Source organism: Cucurbita pepo, chromosome LG01 (genome assembly GCF_002806865.2).
Source record: "Cucurbita pepo subsp. pepo cultivar mu-cu-16 chromosome LG01, ASM280686v2, whole genome shotgun sequence".
Taxonomy (NCBI): Eukaryota; Viridiplantae; Streptophyta; class Magnoliopsida; order Cucurbitales; family Cucurbitaceae; genus Cucurbita; species Cucurbita pepo.
The window spans coordinates 10335166-10356048 of NC_036638.1; the positions used below are offsets into that span (position 1 = coordinate 10335166).

A 20883-nucleotide genomic window follows, 5' to 3' on the forward strand; every position below is an offset into this window, starting at 1 on the left:
AACAATAACTCTTCTGTTAAAGAATTTTCGGATGAGACATCGCCAATGAAATATAAATCTGTAGCTAACATATATACATATTGTCAATTTGTTCTTACTAATTCTGACCTTTAAATCATGAAGAAGCAACCGAAAAAGTAGACCGACATAAAGCATGGTAGAAGAGATGCAAACAATCGAGAAACTTGCTTTATAAGAATTATCAAACAATTGGTTATATCACGTCAAAATTTAAAAAAAAATTCTTTAATCAAATTACCTTCAAATTCGACTATTTTTATATATTTTTTCTATTTTAATACGAGAAGTGTTCAAATGATTCTAGATCGGATCAACTTGGACTACTCAACCTAGATCATGAAAATTGAGTTAGGTTGGATTTTTTTTTTTTCGATTTGAATTTTTAAAAAATCGAAAAAAAAAAACGAGTTAGTTTAGGGGTTGACATTTTCTTGGTCAAGTCAACTCGTAAATAGATAGAGTCAAGCTCCAATCCTACTCTAATTCTAAGATTAGTATATGAGTATTAAAAATATTTAATATTTGTAACAAGCATTGTGATCGGTGACAGTTTGAAATTTGAGATTTATGAATTTTTTTTAAATAACTAATAAAAATAACACAACAACTCTTTTCGAGTTTGGTTGTGAACTCTATTTGAATTGTTCGGGCCACAAACCTAATCAATTCGAAATTTGGATCGGGCCCGTGTATTAAAAATATATTTTGACTTAAAATTTAGAGTCAAAGGAGAGAGGAGGTGTGAAATGAGAGAGAGGAGAGTTACATGAAACAAAACGGAAGAAGCGAGCAAAGGCCCCAAGGAGACTATATTCTCGCTTAATTTGCACCAAAACCAGACACTCAACACACAACGAGAAACCCCCCAACCCAAATGGAAGCTCCCGAGCCTTCCAATTCTCGCAAGTATGGCGTCCCTTTCTACGCAGCCGCTTGGGTGCCTTCCATTTCTCTCAAATCCGAGAAAGAATCTCCAGAATCTGAAATTGATCGGGATCAATCCGGTGACGGTGACGGTGACGTTTCCGCCGACGACAAAACATTTCCATCTCATCCCACCACCGCAGTTAATTACTACGTAGCTGCCGCTGGCGGTGGCGGAGAAGGTCGGAGTGGAATTTCCAATGCCCTCATACTAGCTCATTTCGATTTTGAATCCCGCTCGCTCTCTGATCAACCTGTAAACTCTCTCTCTCTCTCTCTCTGTTCTTCGGTGATTATTTTTCGTGTTCGAGTTTTCCTTTACTGGTAAATGCTTGGCGTTATTCTATTTCGTCTATGTTATTGAGTGAAGCAGAAATGGGTAGATTATGATTTTTCTTCGATTGTTCATTCTCTTGCTGACTAGGTGCTATATCCTACTGTCTTTAAATTACGATCCTGTTTGGTTTTTCTTTTTGGTGATTTCTTTTCACCAATATATCGAAGTTTGCATTATGTAAATATTTGAAAATCTAAGACGTTGCTTGCTTACATTGATTTTGCCTCCTCAAATCTCGATATGATTCGGTGGCATAATTGTCCTTTACTCTCCTGCAGTTATGGTTGACCCGATGTTTTTACAGTACATTTTGATGTTTTCGTTTTCTTTAATCTTGGAAATGTGAATTTTATAATAGAAAAATGATTAGTGTTGCCACATATGAAGATAAAACATCTTCCTAGCCTAGCCCAAGTCGATGACCAATATTCTCTCCAATTTGAAATTGGTCTCAGTACATCAAGAAGAAGCAACAGAACAAATAAATTCTTTGTTACATTTATGATTTAACAAAGGCCTGTACATCCCTGATCCTATTGAAAACTATTCCTCTCTAACAGACACTCCTATGAAATAGCCAAACAAGCATTAAAAGTATCTTGAATTTATCATTGAAGGGATGACCAAGGATCATCGAGGAGATATATGTTCAATCTTCTATAGGAAACTCCTTATGACAGATTGAAATTGCTCAATAGTTCATACCAACATCATTTCTTTCATGTAATATATAATATTCTCTGACTTGGGAGTGTAAACAACTAATCTTTATTCCTGCTAGAATATTTTCAAAGGAACCTATCACTTGATGGGCCTCCTTCTCCAATCTCATTTGCGCATTGGACCTAAAGGAAGAAAATGACAGATGGCTTTGGTTGTAAGAAACCTCCTCAACTTTCATGGTTAAGTCCTCTAAGCCGAGACATACACAAGGTTTGAGAGAACGAGGCGACACGAGTGTTGAAGACAAGCTCGAAGAGGGTCGAGTAGGGCCCTGGGCCATAATCTCAGAAGTTGAGGTTTCAATATGAGTTTTGGCATGCGACTTTGGAATTAAGTCTGTCTATACGAAAGATGAAATCTCACCAAATTTGGTGTTAACGGATACTCGACAGACTATGCATAGGGTTGTATGTTTGCTCGCCAAAATGACGTCTACTCGAGAAGGATTGGACATGCCTCAAAATGTACTATAGGGGGAGGCATAGTATCAACTCTCCACCACCCCTAGGCCTTATGGCTTAAGCGAATTACCCTGTAGCACATACGTGTGTCATAGTGAGGGCAAGCGTTACGAGACGAGTGTCTCAGACGACTTCCTTTGAAATGGGTTTTTCAAGGACAGTACCGGGCAGCACAGGTGTGCCGGTATTGCGCCCTAGTCCATGTGTTAGAGGTTGGGTTATGCACCAGCTATCCAGTATGGTGTCTGTAAATGACATGACATGGGCACGGGAGGGCCAACGCCTCGATTGAACCCGGATGAATGGATGTTCGGGATGCCCCAATGTTATGAACGACATGTGGGCCTGTTCTTGATTGCATGATCGAGTGAGTTGTGATGGCCGACGACACCTCGTGACTTGGGAGGATGTCAAGACATATGGGCCATGTCGATTGGGAACCAAGATGACACGATGAGATGCGACGTTACATTGAGCGACCTTGGCCCCGAGTAGAGGCAAGGTCAAACTGAATGACTTGGCCTAGTGCAGAAGCAAGTCGATTGTTTCACGGACGATTGAACGTGCGTGCGTAGATGGCGTGTGTGGCTGAACAAGCTTGGATTCCGCACAAGTGATGTTTAGTTGGCGAAGACAAACCTCGCATGAGGTCCGACGAAGCCACGAAGTTGGGGCAAAAAATGCACATGAGGCTTGGGTTCCCCTTAAGGCTGGTCGTGAACATGAGTAATAACTGTGTTTCCTTTCAAAAAAGAAAAAAAGAAAAAAGAAAAAAAGAAAAGAAAAAAAAAAAATTAAAAAGCACGATTAACAACCTTCACCACTCCCAAAAATTTTCTCAAAGATCGACCAATTTGAATGACACCTCGACTTAATCTCCTGAAGAGAAATGTACATTGTTGTTTGTGATCTGCCAGTGTCATTTACCTATGTGAAAATCTTCTGTAACTACTAACTTTTTTCCTCTATCTTGAAGCTGACTCGAGCAATCTTCCAACAAAATAAAGTGGACAAGTCAATTGGAACAATTTTCATTAAGAATGCATTCAATAATTTGCTTTTTCTATCACCTGCTGAGGCCTTTCTTAGAGAAAATAGCATGCAAAAATGGCCAGTCTACATCGTTATAAGCTTTCTCAAGATTTAATTTGAAGATAATTCCTATGTATTTTCCTTCTATTCTTCCTTTCGTACATACCTTCTTTAACAAATGAATGGCATTGACAATTTGTCTATCGGCTATTACCATCAAATGCAGCATGCTTTAACTAAAACCATGGAGGGTTTGGGTCAATGCCATCAAGGTTATCATTTCTGAGGATTGGTTTGAACAAAATCAGATGATCTATTTTTTATTTTTTATTTTTTATTTTTTATGATCTGCATTTAGCTCATATCCCCTCTTTAGTTAGTTTGCTATTACATTCGTTAACGTTTTATCATATTTGTGTTATCGTAATTTTATGAGATTTATTTGAATCCTGTGGAATGCTTTTTATTTGGTAGCTTTTTGCTCTATTTCCGTACTATCTTTTGCTATCATTTTTTGCTGCTGCCTTTTTTTTAGTTGGTATGCATTCATTAGTGATCTATCCTTCCAGGTTGCAAAATATGGAACTGGTTCTGATTTGCCTTACAGAATGGCTGCTCATCCAGCTGGAGATGGAATTATTTGTTCTTTTCCAAAAAGTTGCAGGTACTACTATTTCCGTTAACTGAATAAATTAATACGAACCAAAGATGATGATTATTAGTTCTTTCTTCGATAGACCTATGGCCAGTCTAAATCTCAATATACTAATAACTGTTTTAGGTAGGCATGTATGAAACAAAAAAGAGAATTGATCAAAGGGTACAAACTCCAAAAAGAATGAAAAAGAAAAATAAAGAGAAATACAAAGAAACGGCAACCCATAACAAATAATAAACTTAAAAAGTTGACAAAGAACTCATTCATCAAATTGAATCAAGAGAATTAACATTGAACTGCTCATAGAAGTTGAAATAGGCTTTTGAAAGCTCCATCAAGTATTGGCGAAGAATTTCAGTCTTCATTTCAAGGAACTGTATTTAACACAAAAATTTCTTTTGAATTCTTTTGAATTCCTCTTTGAGATGAGCTATCCAAGCCGATAAATGAGCACTACATAGCGGTATTTGACTCCATAAGAAATGTTGAAAATAAATCTCAAAGTGAGCCTTGGAAGATAAAATTCACACATCTTCAAATTGAATATATATTTAGGAGAAATGCCAAAAAACTACTTAAACTTTCAAAAAAGGTTCATTTTTCTCGAATAATAAATGATCAATGAATAAATCGAGAGAACATTTGATAGTTCCAAGGAGTTTAGCGTTAAAATTAGTACTATCATGAACCAAGAGCTACCTTGAAACAACGAAAAAACTACATTAAATGCTGCCTTGAAACGATAAGGAAGCCCTAATGATTAATGTAGCCGAAATAACTTCTTGGTAGAAGGCAAGAGCCAAAAAGCCTGGAGTAAAAGCGCGGCGAACATCTTCAGCTAATATTCTAATGAAGAAGTTAAAGCTATCTTGACATAAATTGTGAAATTAATGTTGGCCGCTGAACCTCTGTAATTATTTGTGCAAGAGAGCTTCTTAGAAAATGACAACCAATAAACCCCAATTATGAAGGCAACTGAAATATCAAAAGATGCTGAAACCAAAAACACCTCACCAGGAAACAAACTTCAAAGGGAAAACCTATGCTCGAAGACAAAATATTCATTGAAGCATTAAAAGTATTCCTTGTGGATCTTCTTAGTATTTTTCCGAAGGCATTTAACGATGGAATTTCGCACATTTGTAAACCACAAAGCTTAATTGAAAAGGAAAACTTGCAAGGAATTCAATATTATGAGAATCGTTGTCCAGAAAATCTCCTCTTCTCTTTATCTTTGATCACAATGGATGCTAGACAAGAGTGCTTATCCTGTAACCATTTTTCCAATTTTAGATGAAGTTTCTAAGAATTCTCTATTTTCCACCGCAATACTTTTGTATAACATTTTCTTCCATCTTCAACGTTGCCTTATTGGCCATAAACGGGTTGATGACCAACCGTCCCTGATGATGCTTTTCTAATGTTTGCTTAACATCCTTCCATTTATAATGGGCAAACAACTGGTTAAACACAAATCAGTCACTAAAATTTTTAAAGACTACTTTATCTTTCTAAACCAATCTCTAGAGTCTTGTTCTTTCTTAATCCAATGACGTTGATTTGAAGAATCTAGAGACAGAATAAGACAAAAATTCCTTGACAAAGAGAAGAATGATTCTTCCTTTTTACCAACTCAGCATATGTACTTCATTATGATCGTTTTACCCATCCAAATGATTTAAAAAACCATCTCAAATCATTTCCCAAAAACCCAACCAATCGTTTTTGTTGTTACTAGCTGGAACCATAACTACTGATCTACGACCAGAAGGTTTTATAACAATACCTTGAGAATCCAGCCAAAACAATTCATCTTCTTACTTAACCGACAAATTACAAACTCACCCTTAACAGGCCTAAAGAAGTGTGATGTTAATAGAGACTGCATAAGGTCAACTGAAGCTTCCTCGAACCAAAGAATTTCTTATGATGAACAACAATGGAGAAAAGGCAAGAACTATTTTGTTTTCAATCTCTAAAAATCAGAGCCTAAAGAATTGATGAAAAGTCCTTTCCTATGGTAAAAGGCTTCATATTCTGAAATATCCTTAAACATAACTTGATTTGTGACTGATAAGAAGGCTAAAATGGATGAACTCGAAGATGTATGAAAGCTAGGATTGGAGAAGAGAAGGAAGGAAAGAGAAAGAGAGAGAGTAGAGAGCATATATTTGCTTGCCTGAACATTTCCTTTTCCTTGCTTAGCCTCTTTGATTATGAGTAAAATTCTATCCTGAACTACAAAACAGATAGGCATTCATGACATATGACAAAAACTAAGAAGTTGCAACAGTTTGGTATTTTTATATCCATGTTTCTCATGTTAAGGTCCTCCAATTTGTCAATTATGAAATAAGACTGGAGTACAGTACTTTCAGTCTTGAAATTAATCTTCCTGTTCATCATCCCAAAATAGAGTTGAAGTTTTCCTTAAGAGAAGTTACTGTTTCATAATATTTAACTGCAAGTTGGAGTCGTATCCTGTGGTTAATTTGATTGTCATCTTTTATATCATGGTGTAACTTGAGAAGCTTCGATTTGTAATTAATATTTTGCTCTCTTTATTCAGCTTGTTTAAATTGGATATCAAAAAGGACGATGGAGACCAGAAACTCGGTCTAAAACTCTCTCAGAAGGTGCTCAGCCAGTTGGAAGATGTTGGACTGCAGTTAGCCTTGAAATTTAACAACGAGGGCTCATTGCTTGCCACTGGTGGCGAGGTAGGAATTTTTCTATTTGATTGATCTTTTTTGGGAAGGAAACAACTTTCTATACTGCACACAATTTAAAGTATGAGAGGGTGGGGAGTTAAGGTATTCTTCCAAAGAGGCAAAAGGAGCTTACAAATTCAATCATTAGAAACCTAAAATGTTAATAACTTATGCATTTCTCCAAGTGCTCGCTGTTTGCAACTCTGTTCTGTCATTTTATTATGGTGAAGTTTTGATATCATTAAGTTCACTGTAACCCATAGCTTAAGCTTTTAGGTTAAATGATTATTTAACATGTTACTAGAGTAGAATGTCATATGTTCAAACTTCATGTCATTCTCTCCAATTAATATTGATTTTTACTTGTTGGACTTTCTACAAATTTCGAAGCCCACACGTGAGGGAGAGTGCTAAATTATTGATATGATTAAGTTTACCGCAACCCATCAACTTGAGCTATTGGGTTGAAGAGTGATTTAACACATTGCATGCATATATTAAAATTCTTTAGGATGTTTGATTTTTATCTAGAAGTAGCTTGCATTATTATTCTCTGATTTGAATGCAGTACAGGATGGAAATTTAAGGGTCTTCAAGTGGCCTAGCTTGGACATTATTCTCAATGAACCCAATGCCCATTCTACTGTGAAGGACTTGGATTTCAGGTCTGCAATGTTATAGTTTCTTTTTCTTGATAGATCCTGCATATGTTAGATAATATGATAAGTGTATGTTGTTTGTTTATCTAAACTCCATTTGCGTGATGAAGTTTTGGTGATAGGTGTCATTTTACTTTTGCAGTCCTGATGGCAAGTATCTGGTCTCCTTAGGTGGCCCTTGTAGAGTGTGGGATGTGACTTCATCAACTGTAGTAACTGCTCTTCCAAAAGGAAATGTGAGTAAATAATTGTTTTATTATTTGAAGGCCTTGTGCATTTAGTTTTTGAGGCATTTGCATCTATGTTAAGCTCTTTATTGTATTCCCTTTGATATTTGGGTTCGTGTGGTGTCATTGACTGACATGTACTTGTATTTGCCTTTATTAGATAAACATGAGGTTCCATCTCAAAACTAATTTGTAATAAGAGGAGCAACTCATGGATCTTATAGAGTGAGATCTCTTCATTTTTTTGATGTGAGATCCTTAACATACCCCTTCAAGATGGTGCTTCTTCGACTACCCCATTATTGGGTCGGATCTTGATATTTTTGAGACCAAATACCCATTTAGGCTTCATGGGCTATGATAGCATATTAAATAAACATAGGGTTCCATCTCAAAACCATGTGGCAATGAGAGAGTAACTCATATGTTTTATAAAATTGTGAGGTATCTTAATCTTTCTGACATGCTAACGTCAACAACATTTTTCTTATAGGTTGTGTTTTGAGGGGGATTGGGTGGGCAGGGATTCTTTTGGTCTTTTTGGGGCTTTCTTGATGTGTGATTTCGTTGGGTGCTTTTGGAGGCTTCTCTTTACTTTATGCCTTTCCTGTAATTTTTTTTTTTTTTTTTTTTGAATAGCAAAATCTCCTGCTTGATATGGAGTATATCCTTGACACCAATAAGATTTCGACCTCGACCAAGACCCTTCATACTGACTGAATGCATGGTAGAAGTGATAATTTGTTTATTAATTGCTTTTCTTGACTATGGAATCTGGTTCTACCCCTGGAATCCATGAGAGAGTGAGAAGCATGGCCCACTTCTTACTCCCAAGTTACATCTAGAAATTTATTCTTTTAGCATTTTTCTTATGCTTTTCACTCGTTGAAAGCCTGACCACCACTCCATCCAGATATCATCTCATCCTCAACCACTATGGAAATATTTCCATTTCACATTTCTTTTTACTCTGATTTAGAAGAAGAGGTATTTATGAGTAAAGTTTAGAAGAATAGCCAAGCACCAAGATTGATATTGAACTTGAAGTTGTAAAGTTTGCCGATTAAAGAAATCCTTATATGGTCTCAAGTGGGCTTGAAGAGCTTGGTTTGAATGCTTTGGGAAAGTAGTGACTATGATATGAACCATGACATCAATCATACAAGATAAACTTTAAGGAAGATGTGAAGAAAATGTTGTTCAAGCTTCATTTATTCTTGGATGGTTACAAATTTTGGGTGGATGGTAATTTAGAGTTATGGTGTTTCTTTAATGTATTTTAAGGCTTATTTACGTAGTGGTTAATTGTGGCCATAAAGTATACATAGTGGCTAATTATGGTCATAAAGTATGAAAGTTATCACTCTTGGAAGGTTAAAAGTTTTCATTTTGAGGTTATATGAAGCCATGTATCTTATATTTGTAAAGAGACTTAGTAAAAATAGTATTTGTGTTTTCTTTTAGCCAATAGAAGTTCCTTTGCAATTCAATGTAGTTTAGGTTGCATGTAGAATCATTCAAGCTAGACATGATCGATCTTGCTTGTGGAGTGATTCGAATCTCAAACAAATATTCTTGCCTTGAGATATTTGATCAACAAGGTAATTTGGATTTTACTTTCCCTTGGAGTGATTCTTTATTATTAGGGCTAAGTGCTCTTACCTTTCCTTTGCAATTCTATGTAGTTTAGATTGCATGTTTAGAATCATNTCTCAAACAAATATTCTTGCCTTGAGATATTTGATCAACAAGGTAATTTGGATTTTACTTTCCCTTGGAGTGATTCTTTATTATTAGGGCTAAGTGCTCTTACCTTTCCTTTGCAATTCTATGTAGTTTAGATTGCATGTTTAGAATCATTCAAGCTAGATATGATCGATCTTGCCTGTGGAGTGATTCAAATCTCAAACAAGTATTCTTGCCTTGAGACATTCGATCAACAAGGTAATCTAAATTTTACTTCCCTTGTAGTGATTCCTTATCATTTGGTATAAGAGCTTTCCTTTGGTCTGATTCTTTATCAGACTAGCTATGGCTACCTTCAAAGTCAACGGATCATATGGGAATAATAAAACTACTATTTTAGTTGTGTAATTGATCTTAAGAACAAACTTCGAAGTCTTGAATTTCTTTTTAGGGAGAGTTAGATAAAAATGGCTCAGGGGGATGTTAACAAATTGGTCTACTACCGAAACGAGACTTAAGATAAAATTATTTTTTTTATTTGAAAACACAAAATTTTTTTGAAACAAAAAAAATCGAAACAACAAGAATCATAAGAAGATTTATTATTTGATTCCTATGATACAGAAAAAGATGATATAGAATCAAGGTGCCATTCCTTACTATTATTCTTTATTTTAGTACTTTACTAGAATAGAATTAAAAAACTTGTTAATTTTTTAATTAAAATGAGTCCTCTTTTCCTAATCTCATCAGTCGCCCTGATGAAAATACGTCAACGTTCGAATTTTCATGATTCTTTTCTGATCCGATCTTTTTATTATTTATTACTACGACTTATTTTCGTCTTCGACAAAAGGTCAATTTATATGCAATAATTGCATTGTAGCGGATATAGTTTAGTGGTAAAAGTGCGATTCGTTCTATTAATCCCTTAATAGTTAAGGGATCCTTCGGAATTATTAATATTCCGATCAAAAACTTTTTTTCTTAAAAGGATTTAATCCTTTACCTCTCGATGAAAGATTCGAGGAAAAATATAAATTCTCGTGATTTGTATCCAAAAATAAGTTCAAAATTGAAAAAATTGGATCACGAAATTACGAAACATAATTTTATTGAATTGGATCTATTTTTGTTTATCAAAAGAAATATGTAATTGACTTAGTTCAAGACACATGTTTACTTCGGTTGTCAAACAACAGGAACTCCTATGAATCGAGTCTAGAAGTTAGAACTTGTAGAAGTTGAAGAAGTAAAGAACAAAGACAAACACCTAAGACTTATGGTAGACTAATCAATTTATCTCATACATCTATATATAACATTTATATCAAGTATGGTGAGTCAATTCATGCATTCACCTGGACCCATTCATTTCGAAGTAGTATACAAAATTCTGAGATATTTGAAAGGAACTCCAGGTATAGGTGTATTATTTCAGAAGCATGACAATTTTCAAGTTGAAGTGTTTATTAATGCAGATTAGGTTGGAAGCACTACTGATAGAAGATTTACATCTACTTATTGTTCGTTTGTTGGAGGAAATTTAGTACATAGCAGAATAAAAAACAAAATATATTAGTCACAAGTAGTGCTGAAGTTGAATTTAGAGCCTTACTACATGTAATTTGCGAAGGTATATGGATTAACAGGATACTTGGAAATTGTCTCAAAGCACCTATATAGGTCAATTGTGATAACAAGAACTGATAATTTAGTCTTACATGATAGATCTAAGCATATTGAAGTTGACATTATTTCATAAAACCGAAGATTAATGCAAGTGTAATATGCATATCTTATCTTTTGTCGACAAAAAAATGAAAAGAAAAAAAAAAAAAAACGGTTGATATGTTAATTATAGGTCTTTCAAAAAGACAATTTGATAAACTTATCAAACAAGTTGCCTATGGAAGATATCAACAAACCAGGAGGGAGAGTGTTGAACCGTGTATCAACAAACAAGTTGCCTTGTGTATATTGTACTTTCCCTATTGGTTCATGTTCTGTCTTCTATATATGAGGACCGTGTATTTGTTTAGATGGGTAAGAACAAATACAGTACTATTATTTTTCGTCCCTAAGTTTAAGTCCAGTGTTTTATCTAATTGATTCAAGAATGTCCTGCTTTTTAGTATTGAAAAGCAAATGGCCTTTGTGGCTAATAGACAAATTTTGGATGCTTCTTCAATTGCAAATGAGGTGATTGATGATTGGACAGCATCTCAGAAGAAGGGTGTTCTTAAACTTCATTTGTTTTTGCATGAGCAAGATGCTCATTGGCCCAACATCATTGTTGATAAATACTATCATTCAGAGGCTAATTTCCTTTTGCCAAAGCACATCACGAGGGTCCATACAAATCTCCTTGGTGTTTATTTGTTTCGTCCTTTTGGCATAACTCTTGTTTGACTTGTGGAATTATTGCTACAATTTTCCAAGACTTTTTTGAATAACCACTTGACCTATTCGAATTATTGTAATGCTTGCTCAAGTTTGGAATAGTTCACAAGAAGCTTGGGATTTGGGCTTCATCATGATCTTAATGATTTAGTGGTGATTGTATGGGCCAGTCTCTCCCATTTTCAATCTGTAGGTTTGTTTTGATGGTAGTTTTTATTTAAAGTGTGATTGTATAAGTTCTTTCGATTGATGTATTAGGTCTTTCTTTTACTTAAGATAGACCTTTGTAATTCTTTTATAATGAGAAATAATTATTTTCTGAATTTTTCCTGGAAAATCAATATGATATCAAATTAGGAAGTCTTGGGTTCAAACCAATGTAATCTCATATTCGCCCTAAATAATATTGATTTCCGCTTGTTAGAAATACAAATTTTCAAGCCCTCAAGTAGGGGAGCGTTAAAGTATTAATATAATTACATTTACTTTAACCCAACAACTTAAGTTTTTGGGTTCATGGGTGATTTAACACTATCATTTATAATATAACTTTTGATTCTTGGCGTTGGTCTCTTTTAACCCTGTTTACGTGGCTAGTTTCTGCTACATATCATTGTTCTAACAACCTTTATTTGATGGTTTGAAAAGATGCCTATCCTAAGATTTTTTTTTTTTTTTAAATTCTTTTTATGGGAGCTTAATCTTGGAGGTCTTGACATAGTTATTCGATTTCAAAGGAGAATGCCTCAGTTTACCTTCTCTCCTTGTTGTGTGATGCGTTTTTCTAATTTGGAGCATCCTTGTCATTTCTTTTCTTAGTGCTCTTATTGCCTCATGGTGTCGGGCAATGTTTGATGCTTTTGGTTAGTCTATGGTTTTGTCAAATGATGTTTTTGGTATCCTTGATTCAGTTTTTGTGGTAATCCTTTCTATGGTGTAAAAAGAACTTTCTGGCTAGCTAAGTTTTATTTTGGTATCTCTAGTTTTGAGAGATGATCGAATTTTCAAGGATGATTTCTCAACCTTAGATAGCTTCATGAATTTGCTTTTATATCATGCTATGTGTCAGTGTAAACATAAACTTCCATTTTCTGATTATATTCTTTCTTTGTTGATTTCAGCTTTATTGTATCTCACCTTTATTTGAAGCTTTTTTCAAAACTCCTTTTATTTTATTAATCAATGAAATATGTCTCTTCCCAAAAAACTTGTTGGTGTGTCTTGCAGGATGAGGTTTTTGTCTCATGCAGATTTTCTTTGGCCAACAACGGGAATATGGTTTTATACACTGCTACAGTGACTGGTAAAGAGATTTCTTCCGAGTTATGTTTGCCCTATAATTCTATTGTTATCTAATCTTGGTGAGGATTCTATTAAATAGGCAAAGGTGGAGCCATTGTAACCTGGGATGCAACCACTTGGAGGAGGGTAGCCTCAAAGCTCATAACTCGTGATAATATTACTGCATTCAATGTTTCAGCTAATGGGAAGCTCCTTGCCTGGTACTAAAATAAGTGATTTTTTTTCATGCAAGTTATCTGCTATTTTGATACCGGAACATTGCAGTCGTTCCTCCTATTATGATGTCCATGTTTAGAATATGTCAAATACCATTAAATGGGAGGTGAAATTCCAGCTACCTAGGTGTTCTAACCTTGTGGGATGCTCTATGTTGTGTTGCCCATGATTTGCTTAGGTCTTCGTTAGGGTGCACTGTGAGATTGGTTTTAATCAGACCCAATTTTTGGGGCAATAAGGCCTATTAGGTAGTGGGAAAACTGTAGACTCTGTTTCATGCATGACATATCTAACTTATCAGAAAAATTCCGGACAAGGTTATTTATCTTTTCCTGTTTGTCCGTGTGGACTAAAAATTTCGAAAGGTTATTTTGCAAATGAGATTAAGTTGAAAACAAAAAAATGATTATTACAGTCCTTTTAACTTATGCCTTCACTAGTAACTATTCTATTCCAAATAACGAATAACATTGTTTTTTGTTACCTTGCTGGCTAGGCTACTCTTGAATATGAATGGTGTTGTAGTTTGAATACACTCAGTAACAATTTCTGCTTCATTATTGGTGTAGTGGTACAACTCAGGGAGATGTTCTGATCATAAATTCAACCAGCATGCGAGTCCAAAAGATAGTTAAGAAGGCACACCTTGGTTTTGTAACTGCAATGAGCTTTTTCCATGATTCAAGGTTTTAATCAAACATCTCCGTTTAACATAATTAGATATCACTGTAATAATATTGATTATGAAGGATGTTATTTTTTTTTTAATCCAGGGCTTTGGTTTCTGCATCAATGGACTCCAGTGTTAGGGTGACTGTAATCGAGGAGGAGCAGAAAAACGGTACTTGTATCCTTGCTTTATGGTCTGATAACTCAAATGTCTATCATCACATGCCATCAGTTGTCAATTGTCACCTTACTGCACTTGACCTATAGAAACATGATATAGAATGATATCCACGCACACTGCACCATCTCTAGTAGCAGGCTTATGTTTAAAACAGCATGATACATAAGCCTGCTACCAGTTTTGATAGAAAACAGCATGATATAACTTTGGGCTTTTAATCGAAGGATTTTATGTTCTTTATTGTTTGGTCATGGTTAATGGTGAAAGATACGATGTGCTTGATGTAGCCTAGTCTTAGGAAAATTTTACTTAAAAAGAAAAAATCATGAAAATATATGTTTTCACCGATGTTCTCTCATTAAACTGAAAATGATAGAATAAAAATGGCTAAGATGCCTTCACCGCTCCTTAGTGGAACTGTCTCACTTTGTCTATATTTGGTGTAGGACATTTCTTCTTAACTATATCTGAGTAATGATTACCTCTGGTTCCTATGTCCACCTTGAGGTGTTGTGCATTTGGTGAACGCATAGTTTTAACACTGATTTTGACCATCATGTTTGATGTTTTAGGCTTTTTCTAATGTTGGTATATTTTTTTTAACATTAACTTAGATATTTTTTATTCGTAGATGATGTATGTATGAAGGGTCCGAACTTCATATATATCTTCTTTTAACCTAAAATTGACATTTAATTCATGTAGTATAATGACTTGTTACATAAGAGCGTTAATAAACTTTACTAATCTAATAGCAAATGGAGGCCCGAGGGTATCACTAAATCACCATTTATTTGCTTGCAGGAATGAACTTGTGGGTCATCATATTCATTTTGTTAATTGCCGTTGCTGCATATTTAATCAAGAATGGTAAATTTGACAAGTTTGAGCTTCCCACCTTTTCCAGTGGTTAAATGAAGGTGGAATGTTGAGGAACTCAAAGCCTATCAATCTTAATTGGAACTGTTTTGACTCTCCCATAGCATATTTGTTATATTCAAATTCAAATAAGCACTGTCCTAGTTCTATGATCATATATGTAAAATTTCCACAGTTTTGTTAATGTTCAAAATTGAAATTTTCTTGATCTACCCTCTTTAAGTTTGTTCTATTTTTTTTTCCTCTCTAACATTGAAGAATAGATGAGAAGGACAAAGTGCTTTCGACAATTCCTCCTGTGAATGTGATTGCTGGATACAATGTTGAGAAAAATGAACTTAGCTGCAAAAGGTTAATTGTGAAGTATCAAGTATACAAACCATAGACTTTTGTAGAATGAGCTTATGTATCTCTTTGATTTGTCACTTTTAAAGGAGGGTCGAGAGCTTTATAGGCAATTTATAATTAGATTCAAGCTTGTACAAAAATGAACCATCAATGAGCTTTTGCCCTGGTTTGCATAGCAGTCCCATTAAGGCAATTACGCCAATTTTTTAATAGTTTGACCTATCAAACTTAGCTCGTAATTATTTGTTAATTTCATTATGGTTCAACTAGTCAAAACATCATCGAACTCTTAGAAACTAAAAATAAAACCTTTGAAAAGAGGTCTATTGTGAAGCTTCAAGCATCAAGGCAGCAATATGTTCAGAATGAGTTTGTAGAAGTTGCTAGTGTTGTAGTTTGCTTGCTTCTATCATCTATTTTCTTTTGTTACTTTTTATTGTAGTGAGATTGCAATCATCTATTAGATCTGCTTCTCAAAGAGTATATCACTACATCCTTAACCCTCTATATTGGTAACAAAAAACGAGTGCGACCAAAATTGAATGAAAATTGGTTAGTTCAATATAGATTGATTATATCGATTTTAATTTGCTCAATTCATTCATTGTGATAAGCTTGGTGCAGGAAACGTGTAGGGAGTATCACAGTCATGCTTGTCCAAAGCGTGTTGCATGTGGCCACGTGTTGGATGTCTCGATTATGCTTATCCAGAACGTGTTGTCTATGACTGCATATCCGTTTTAAACGGCTTTTACTTGCTTTCATGTATAGTTAGATCTTTAATATTGCAATTGTGTCAATACGGGATGTATAGCTATTCTCCAAAATCATATATCTATACCCACCAGGGCTAAAATGTCTCAAAATGTTCTATAGAAGTGTGACTAGTTGTCAATTCTTCCTCTCAAAATGTTCTGTAGAGATGTGACTAGTTGTTAATTCTTCCCCTTCCAATTATATGCTATCAAAGTTGTGGTTGTTTAATTTTTTTTAAACCTATAACATTGCTTTCTTACCAATTGAGTGTGTTATGAATAATTGGGTCTACTTGAACAAAGGGTGACCAATTAAACTAAACCGGCCACACTAGTCTTTCGACTGGAGGCCTTTGTATGTGACAAGCTTTGTCCCTCTAAAACTTGAATGCGTCCTAGAACTATAGGCCTCTAATTCTCATAAATTATTGTCCTCTAAAATTTAAATGCATTCTAGAACTATAGGCCTCTAATTCGAATTATTGTGGTTTGTACAACAAGAAAAAAAAAAATTGCACCAATTCGAATACGCAACCCGAACCAACCCAATAATTGATACTCTATTTTCGAATTAGGTTGGGTAGGATTATCGAATTATTTTTTTATAATTATTTTAAAAGAAATTATATTAATCCATAATACATGTTTTAATAACTAAAAATATTAATCCATCGTTCAAATATTAAATATTTATAAATCACAATCATCCACGGTTACAAATGGTCAAATATTTTTAATCTTCAAATCTTCATAACCATTTAAGAGTAGGGTTGATTGTAACCATATTTTCGAGTTGGTCAAGTTGACCCGATAAAAATGTGTCAACCTACCAACGGAGAATGTTCAAATTTTCAAAAATTTAATTTAACTCAAATCAAATAAAAAATTTAATCAATAGTCCAACTTTTATGTTTACCTTATGGAGTTGAAATAAATAAAAGAAAAAAAAAAAAAAAAAAAAAANAACAAAAGGCCTAGGCGTGTTTGTTGTATCGTAGACATTGGCATGCAATGCAACTATGCGATGAAGGGAAGCAGAACAACGATGGAGAGTGAGAACTTACCGATTCTGAGAATTCGCGTCGTCAAATTCCTTATTCAATCTGCTCATGTGAATCTTCTTTCACTCCCAACAATTTTCAGTTCTAGAAGGCCACAAGCAGCAAATTTCACAGAATCTTTTGGAAATTTCTCTTCTCCAAATTTCAGTTCTAGTTTTACCTATACTTCTTTCGTCCTCTACTCACTTACTTTTGCTTCTGGTTTGAATCAATTTTCTTGGTAGGATCTCGAAGTGGCTCCGATCGTCAAATACTCTGCGTTGTCACTTTTCGCTGATAGATTCTACCCATCGCTTTCTGGGTAATTTTTAGCTCTTTTTGATTCTTGATGCATTCAATTTTGGAAATATTTAGTTCAATAAGCAGTATCTTGTCGAATGAGTGCACAATATGATTATAGGAATGTGAAGGGTATCATCCAATGGAGCAATATTATCCAATTTTAGTTTGATTTTACTGATATTGCTGGTTTGATGTCATGGACGTCAGTGTTGTTTGAATTAGGATCGGAATTGTTATCATTTCCTTATGAACAATTGGAGAAATTCTATATTTATTACGATTTTCTATTTCAGTGCCCGTCTTTGCTTTTGAGAAGATTGCTACTCATCGAGTGATAGTTTTACCAGGGCTGTCTTATGAAATTTTCTATCTCGTTTAGATGTGAGTTAGATGTTGTTTAAGCACGTTTGGAGGAAATACTAATTTAGTGCTTTTTAGCGTTCTAGACTTTTCAAGATCACTTTTGGTTGTCGAACGAAATGCTAGGAAAATTTAAGAAGTACTTTTGATTGGTTGAAGTTACTTTTCATCCTTCCATAAGTCATCCTAAACTCATACTCACCTTTTAGTTGCTATTTGCATCAAAAGAATCACCAGCAGCAATGCCTCAAGAAATTGGCTTCTGCAACCAATCACAGAGAGCAATTTGCAGTTATTTGCACTTGTTTCCTTATGGATATCTAGCAAAGTGGGTTTTTCTTTCTCCTCTTTCTGAAGATGAGTGCCTTACTTTTTCATGTGATTCAACTATACAAATTCTTTTGCAGCTGCACACTTCTCATCCTCTTTCTATAAAACTTCTGAAATCTTTTGGGGATAAGATGATTAAGGAACAACATTTCATGACCCGGGATTTATTGGATGCAGTAAGTTGCTGTTTCCATAGTGGTTTTAGAATTGCTTTCTTGCAGTCATATCGGCAATTACTGATGATAATGTTCTGTAGGAGGTCATATTCATGCAGGTATTTCTCATAAACCAAAGATGTTTCTTTCCTCATTTTGGTTGTGTCCTGATGATATATGTTTATCTTCTATAGATATTGAAGTTTGAGATTGGTACTGCAAATATCACTTTTGTATTTCTTGAGGAACTTCTTATTCAATTCAAGTAAGATCTTTTGCTGTCTCACTCAAATCAGGCTGTCATTTTAGTCTTGGGTAATTACTATCAGATTGTTCTTGGCTTCTTCTTAGTTTGTCTCTTCCTGGTACTAAATTCAGGGAAGTAGCGAAAGTTGGGGAGCTTGTGAACTGGGAAGCATGCATGGATGTAATGGATCTTCTTTATGAAAAAGAAGAGACATCTGTGTCTTACAGTTCTCCTTGTTCTTTAGCTGCTGCCATCTTGGTATGTCTTTTTAGGAGTGAGATTAGAACATTTCTAATTATTCACTAACTTTCTCTCTCCTTCTCATGTTTGTAGGTGGCTTCATATCTCATCACTGTTCCAGTGCAAGAATGGGAATTTCCAGTTCTTCCCTGGGGTAAGTTGCATTTACAGTTCATCTCTCCTTTTTATTAAGCATGGATAGAACTTTGAAAGTAAGAAAAAAAGTTGAGCTATCTTTATGAAACACTTCTCTGATCAAAGTTGAGGATTTTGCTGATATAAGCTTAAATTCTCAAGTATAACACAAGTGGGAACTCTGAGTGCGGAATGTTTTTCTGTCTCTCTCAAGTCAGAATGGAGAAGGTTTCATTGAACTGGGAGTGGAAGGAGTAAGAACGACATAGATTCACTAGAGAATGAGAATGGGGAAACATTGCAAGGGGGGTTAGGAGATTAAGGAGGAGATTATCTCCTTTTTCTCTTCTTTTTATGCCCCAGTTGTTTCTCATAGTTTTTTTTTTTTTTCTTAAAGAAGATTAGATTGGTATCCTATATCTGATACTGATAGGGTTGAGAGACTCCCCATTTAGTTTATAGGAGATTTTGTTTGATGAGAGACAATTCATTAATATTTGAAATTTACGCTTACAATTTACATGTTTAGATATACTTTAAAACACTCGGTCCACTCCAAAAGAGAATTTTAGAATAATAACTCGAATACTATGAACTTCAATATGTTTAAACATTTAAGTCGTCAAATTCACACACAATGTTTTTGCGTTTGCCTTTTTCTCAATGGTTCGGATGTAGGTTCCACTGATATAGCTAATAAAAGGAATAGAAAGGGCGCAAGGCTCAAAATCAACTAAAATGCCCCTTTGAGGGAAGGAAATAAAACTCTCATCTCATAGGATATCTAAGATGAACTTTGATTGATTGCCTCTCTTGGGCATGAGGTTCAAATTCAAGATGTCTGAATTGTCTGAGCTAGATCTAACTTTCTTCGTTCCATATTGTAATACAGTACTGAATGTTATACTAGTTTGGAGCAAAAATAGTGAATCTATCATCATCGTTTTCTTGTATTGGAGAATATTAGCAGTGAATCAGTGATGACCAAATGTAATGGAACACAGGAACTAGTGGTAGTTTAACTTACTCTGTTGTTGTTTGTTGTTGAGTGAAGCTCATAGGTTGTGTTAAAACTAATTCGTAAATTGATTTACTCGTATAATCGCAGTCCAGTTCGTAATGCCATTCATAGAAGAAGATATTGTAGAACAAATCAGAGGCATTCTGCTTCACGTTTTAGAGACTGATACTGATTGCTAGAGAAGTAGCAGAGGCTTGAAAACAGAGCAGCTCTTAATCATGAGAAGTAAGTGCTGTTGCTATTTTGTGCTATCTTTTTGGGTTAAAAGTTGATGTTCCTGCCAGGAAGAAACTGAAATGCATTGTAGCTGTGGAAGCCGTACAAATAGAGAAATAGAATCAGCCTACCAAAGTGGGTAAATGTTTTTTTAGCAACAACATATGATCTAAGTCTTAAAAGTAGAGCTGTTGAAATTTTTTAAATTGGGCGTTTTTTAGCATAATAATTCTTTTACGTTAATATGCTTATTTACCAATTTTTTATTCATTTTCTTGGTTTGATTGTTGTAAGTTTGGCTGATAAAATCTTAAACTTAAAAGTATTTAATATATTTTAGATTTTTTTTTTTAAATTTATTTTTATGTTTAACGGGTCGATGAACTTTCAATTTGTATTAAGTGACCAAAAAAATTGTATTTATGGTGTAAATTTTCGAGGTTTGAGTTTAGGAAGTCTATATCTGAAATAGAATTCAATAAAGTTTTTTTTGGAGGGAAGATTTAAAATTTGTTTCGTGGATTTACGAAATATTTAATACTAAATAAATAGTTAGATTTTAGGTTAATTTAAATTTTCGTCTTAATTTTTTTTTTTTACTTTAAATGTGTTGGGCTTATTTAATAATCATTTAATTTTTAAAA

At 34.5% G+C, this 20883-nt stretch overlaps 2 protein-coding genes across 5 annotated transcripts; both read left to right on the top strand.

Annotated features, from left to right (window-relative positions):
- Positions 1–815: 815 nt before the first annotated feature.
- On the top strand, positions 816–15377 carry LOC111806211 (SEC12-like protein 2). Its single transcript, XM_023691586.1, has 10 exons — positions 816–1201; positions 4068–4162; positions 6726–6876; positions 7441–7532; positions 7669–7762; positions 13070–13145; positions 13224–13344; positions 13930–14046; positions 14134–14201; positions 15015–15377. Exons 1-10 carry the CDS (start codon positions 896–898, stop codon positions 15122–15124), a joined length of 1230 nt encoding a protein of 409 aa, XP_023547354.1. The 5' UTR covers positions 816–895; the 3' UTR covers positions 15125–15377.
- Positions 15378–17162: 1785 nt separating this feature from the next.
- LOC111789195 (cyclin-J18) lies at positions 17163–20482 on the top strand. Of its 4 annotated transcripts, none has more exons than XM_023669891.1 (9): positions 17163–17303; positions 17478–17554; positions 18124–18223; positions 18303–18401; positions 18482–18499; positions 18575–18645; positions 18759–18885; positions 18961–19021; positions 20111–20482. In XM_023669891.1, exons 1-9 carry the CDS (start codon positions 17199–17201, stop codon positions 20200–20202), a joined length of 750 nt encoding a protein of 249 aa, XP_023525659.1. In that variant the 5' UTR covers positions 17163–17198; the 3' UTR covers positions 20203–20482. The 4 variants fall into 4 exon arrangements, with proteins under 4 accessions (XP_023525659.1, XP_023525674.1, XP_023525682.1 ...); XM_023669906.1 differs by having other exon boundaries at positions 18105–18223; positions 20111–20303; XM_023669914.1 differs by lacking the exon at positions 20111–20482 and adding an exon at positions 19165–19501.
- Positions 20483–20883: the final 401 nt, after the last annotated feature.

Excerpts from the sequence above, each read along its gene's own strand:
- LOC111789195 (XM_023669891.1), top strand. The coding sequence starts at position 17,199 with ATGCAATGCAACTATGCGATGAAGGGAAGCAGAACAACGATGGAGAGT. Across the intron at positions 17,555-18,123 it reads TTCTACCCATCGCTTTCTGG|AATCACCAGCAGCAATGCCT; the intron begins GTAATTTTTAGC and ends TTGCATCAAAAG. Across the intron at positions 18,224-18,302 it reads CCTTATGGATATCTAGCAAA|CTGCACACTTCTCATCCTCT; the intron begins GTGGGTTTTTCT and ends ATTCTTTTGCAG.
- LOC111806211 (XM_023691586.1), top strand. The coding sequence starts at position 896 with ATGGAAGCTCCCGAGCCTTCCAATTCTCGCAAGTATGGCGTCCCTTTC. Across the intron at positions 14,047-14,133 it reads AGCTTTTTCCATGATTCAAG|GGCTTTGGTTTCTGCATCAA; the intron begins GTTTTAATCAAA and ends TTTTTAATCCAG. Across the intron at positions 14,202-15,014 it reads CGAGGAGGAGCAGAAAAACG|GAATGAACTTGTGGGTCATC; the intron begins GTACTTGTATCC and ends ATTTGCTTGCAG.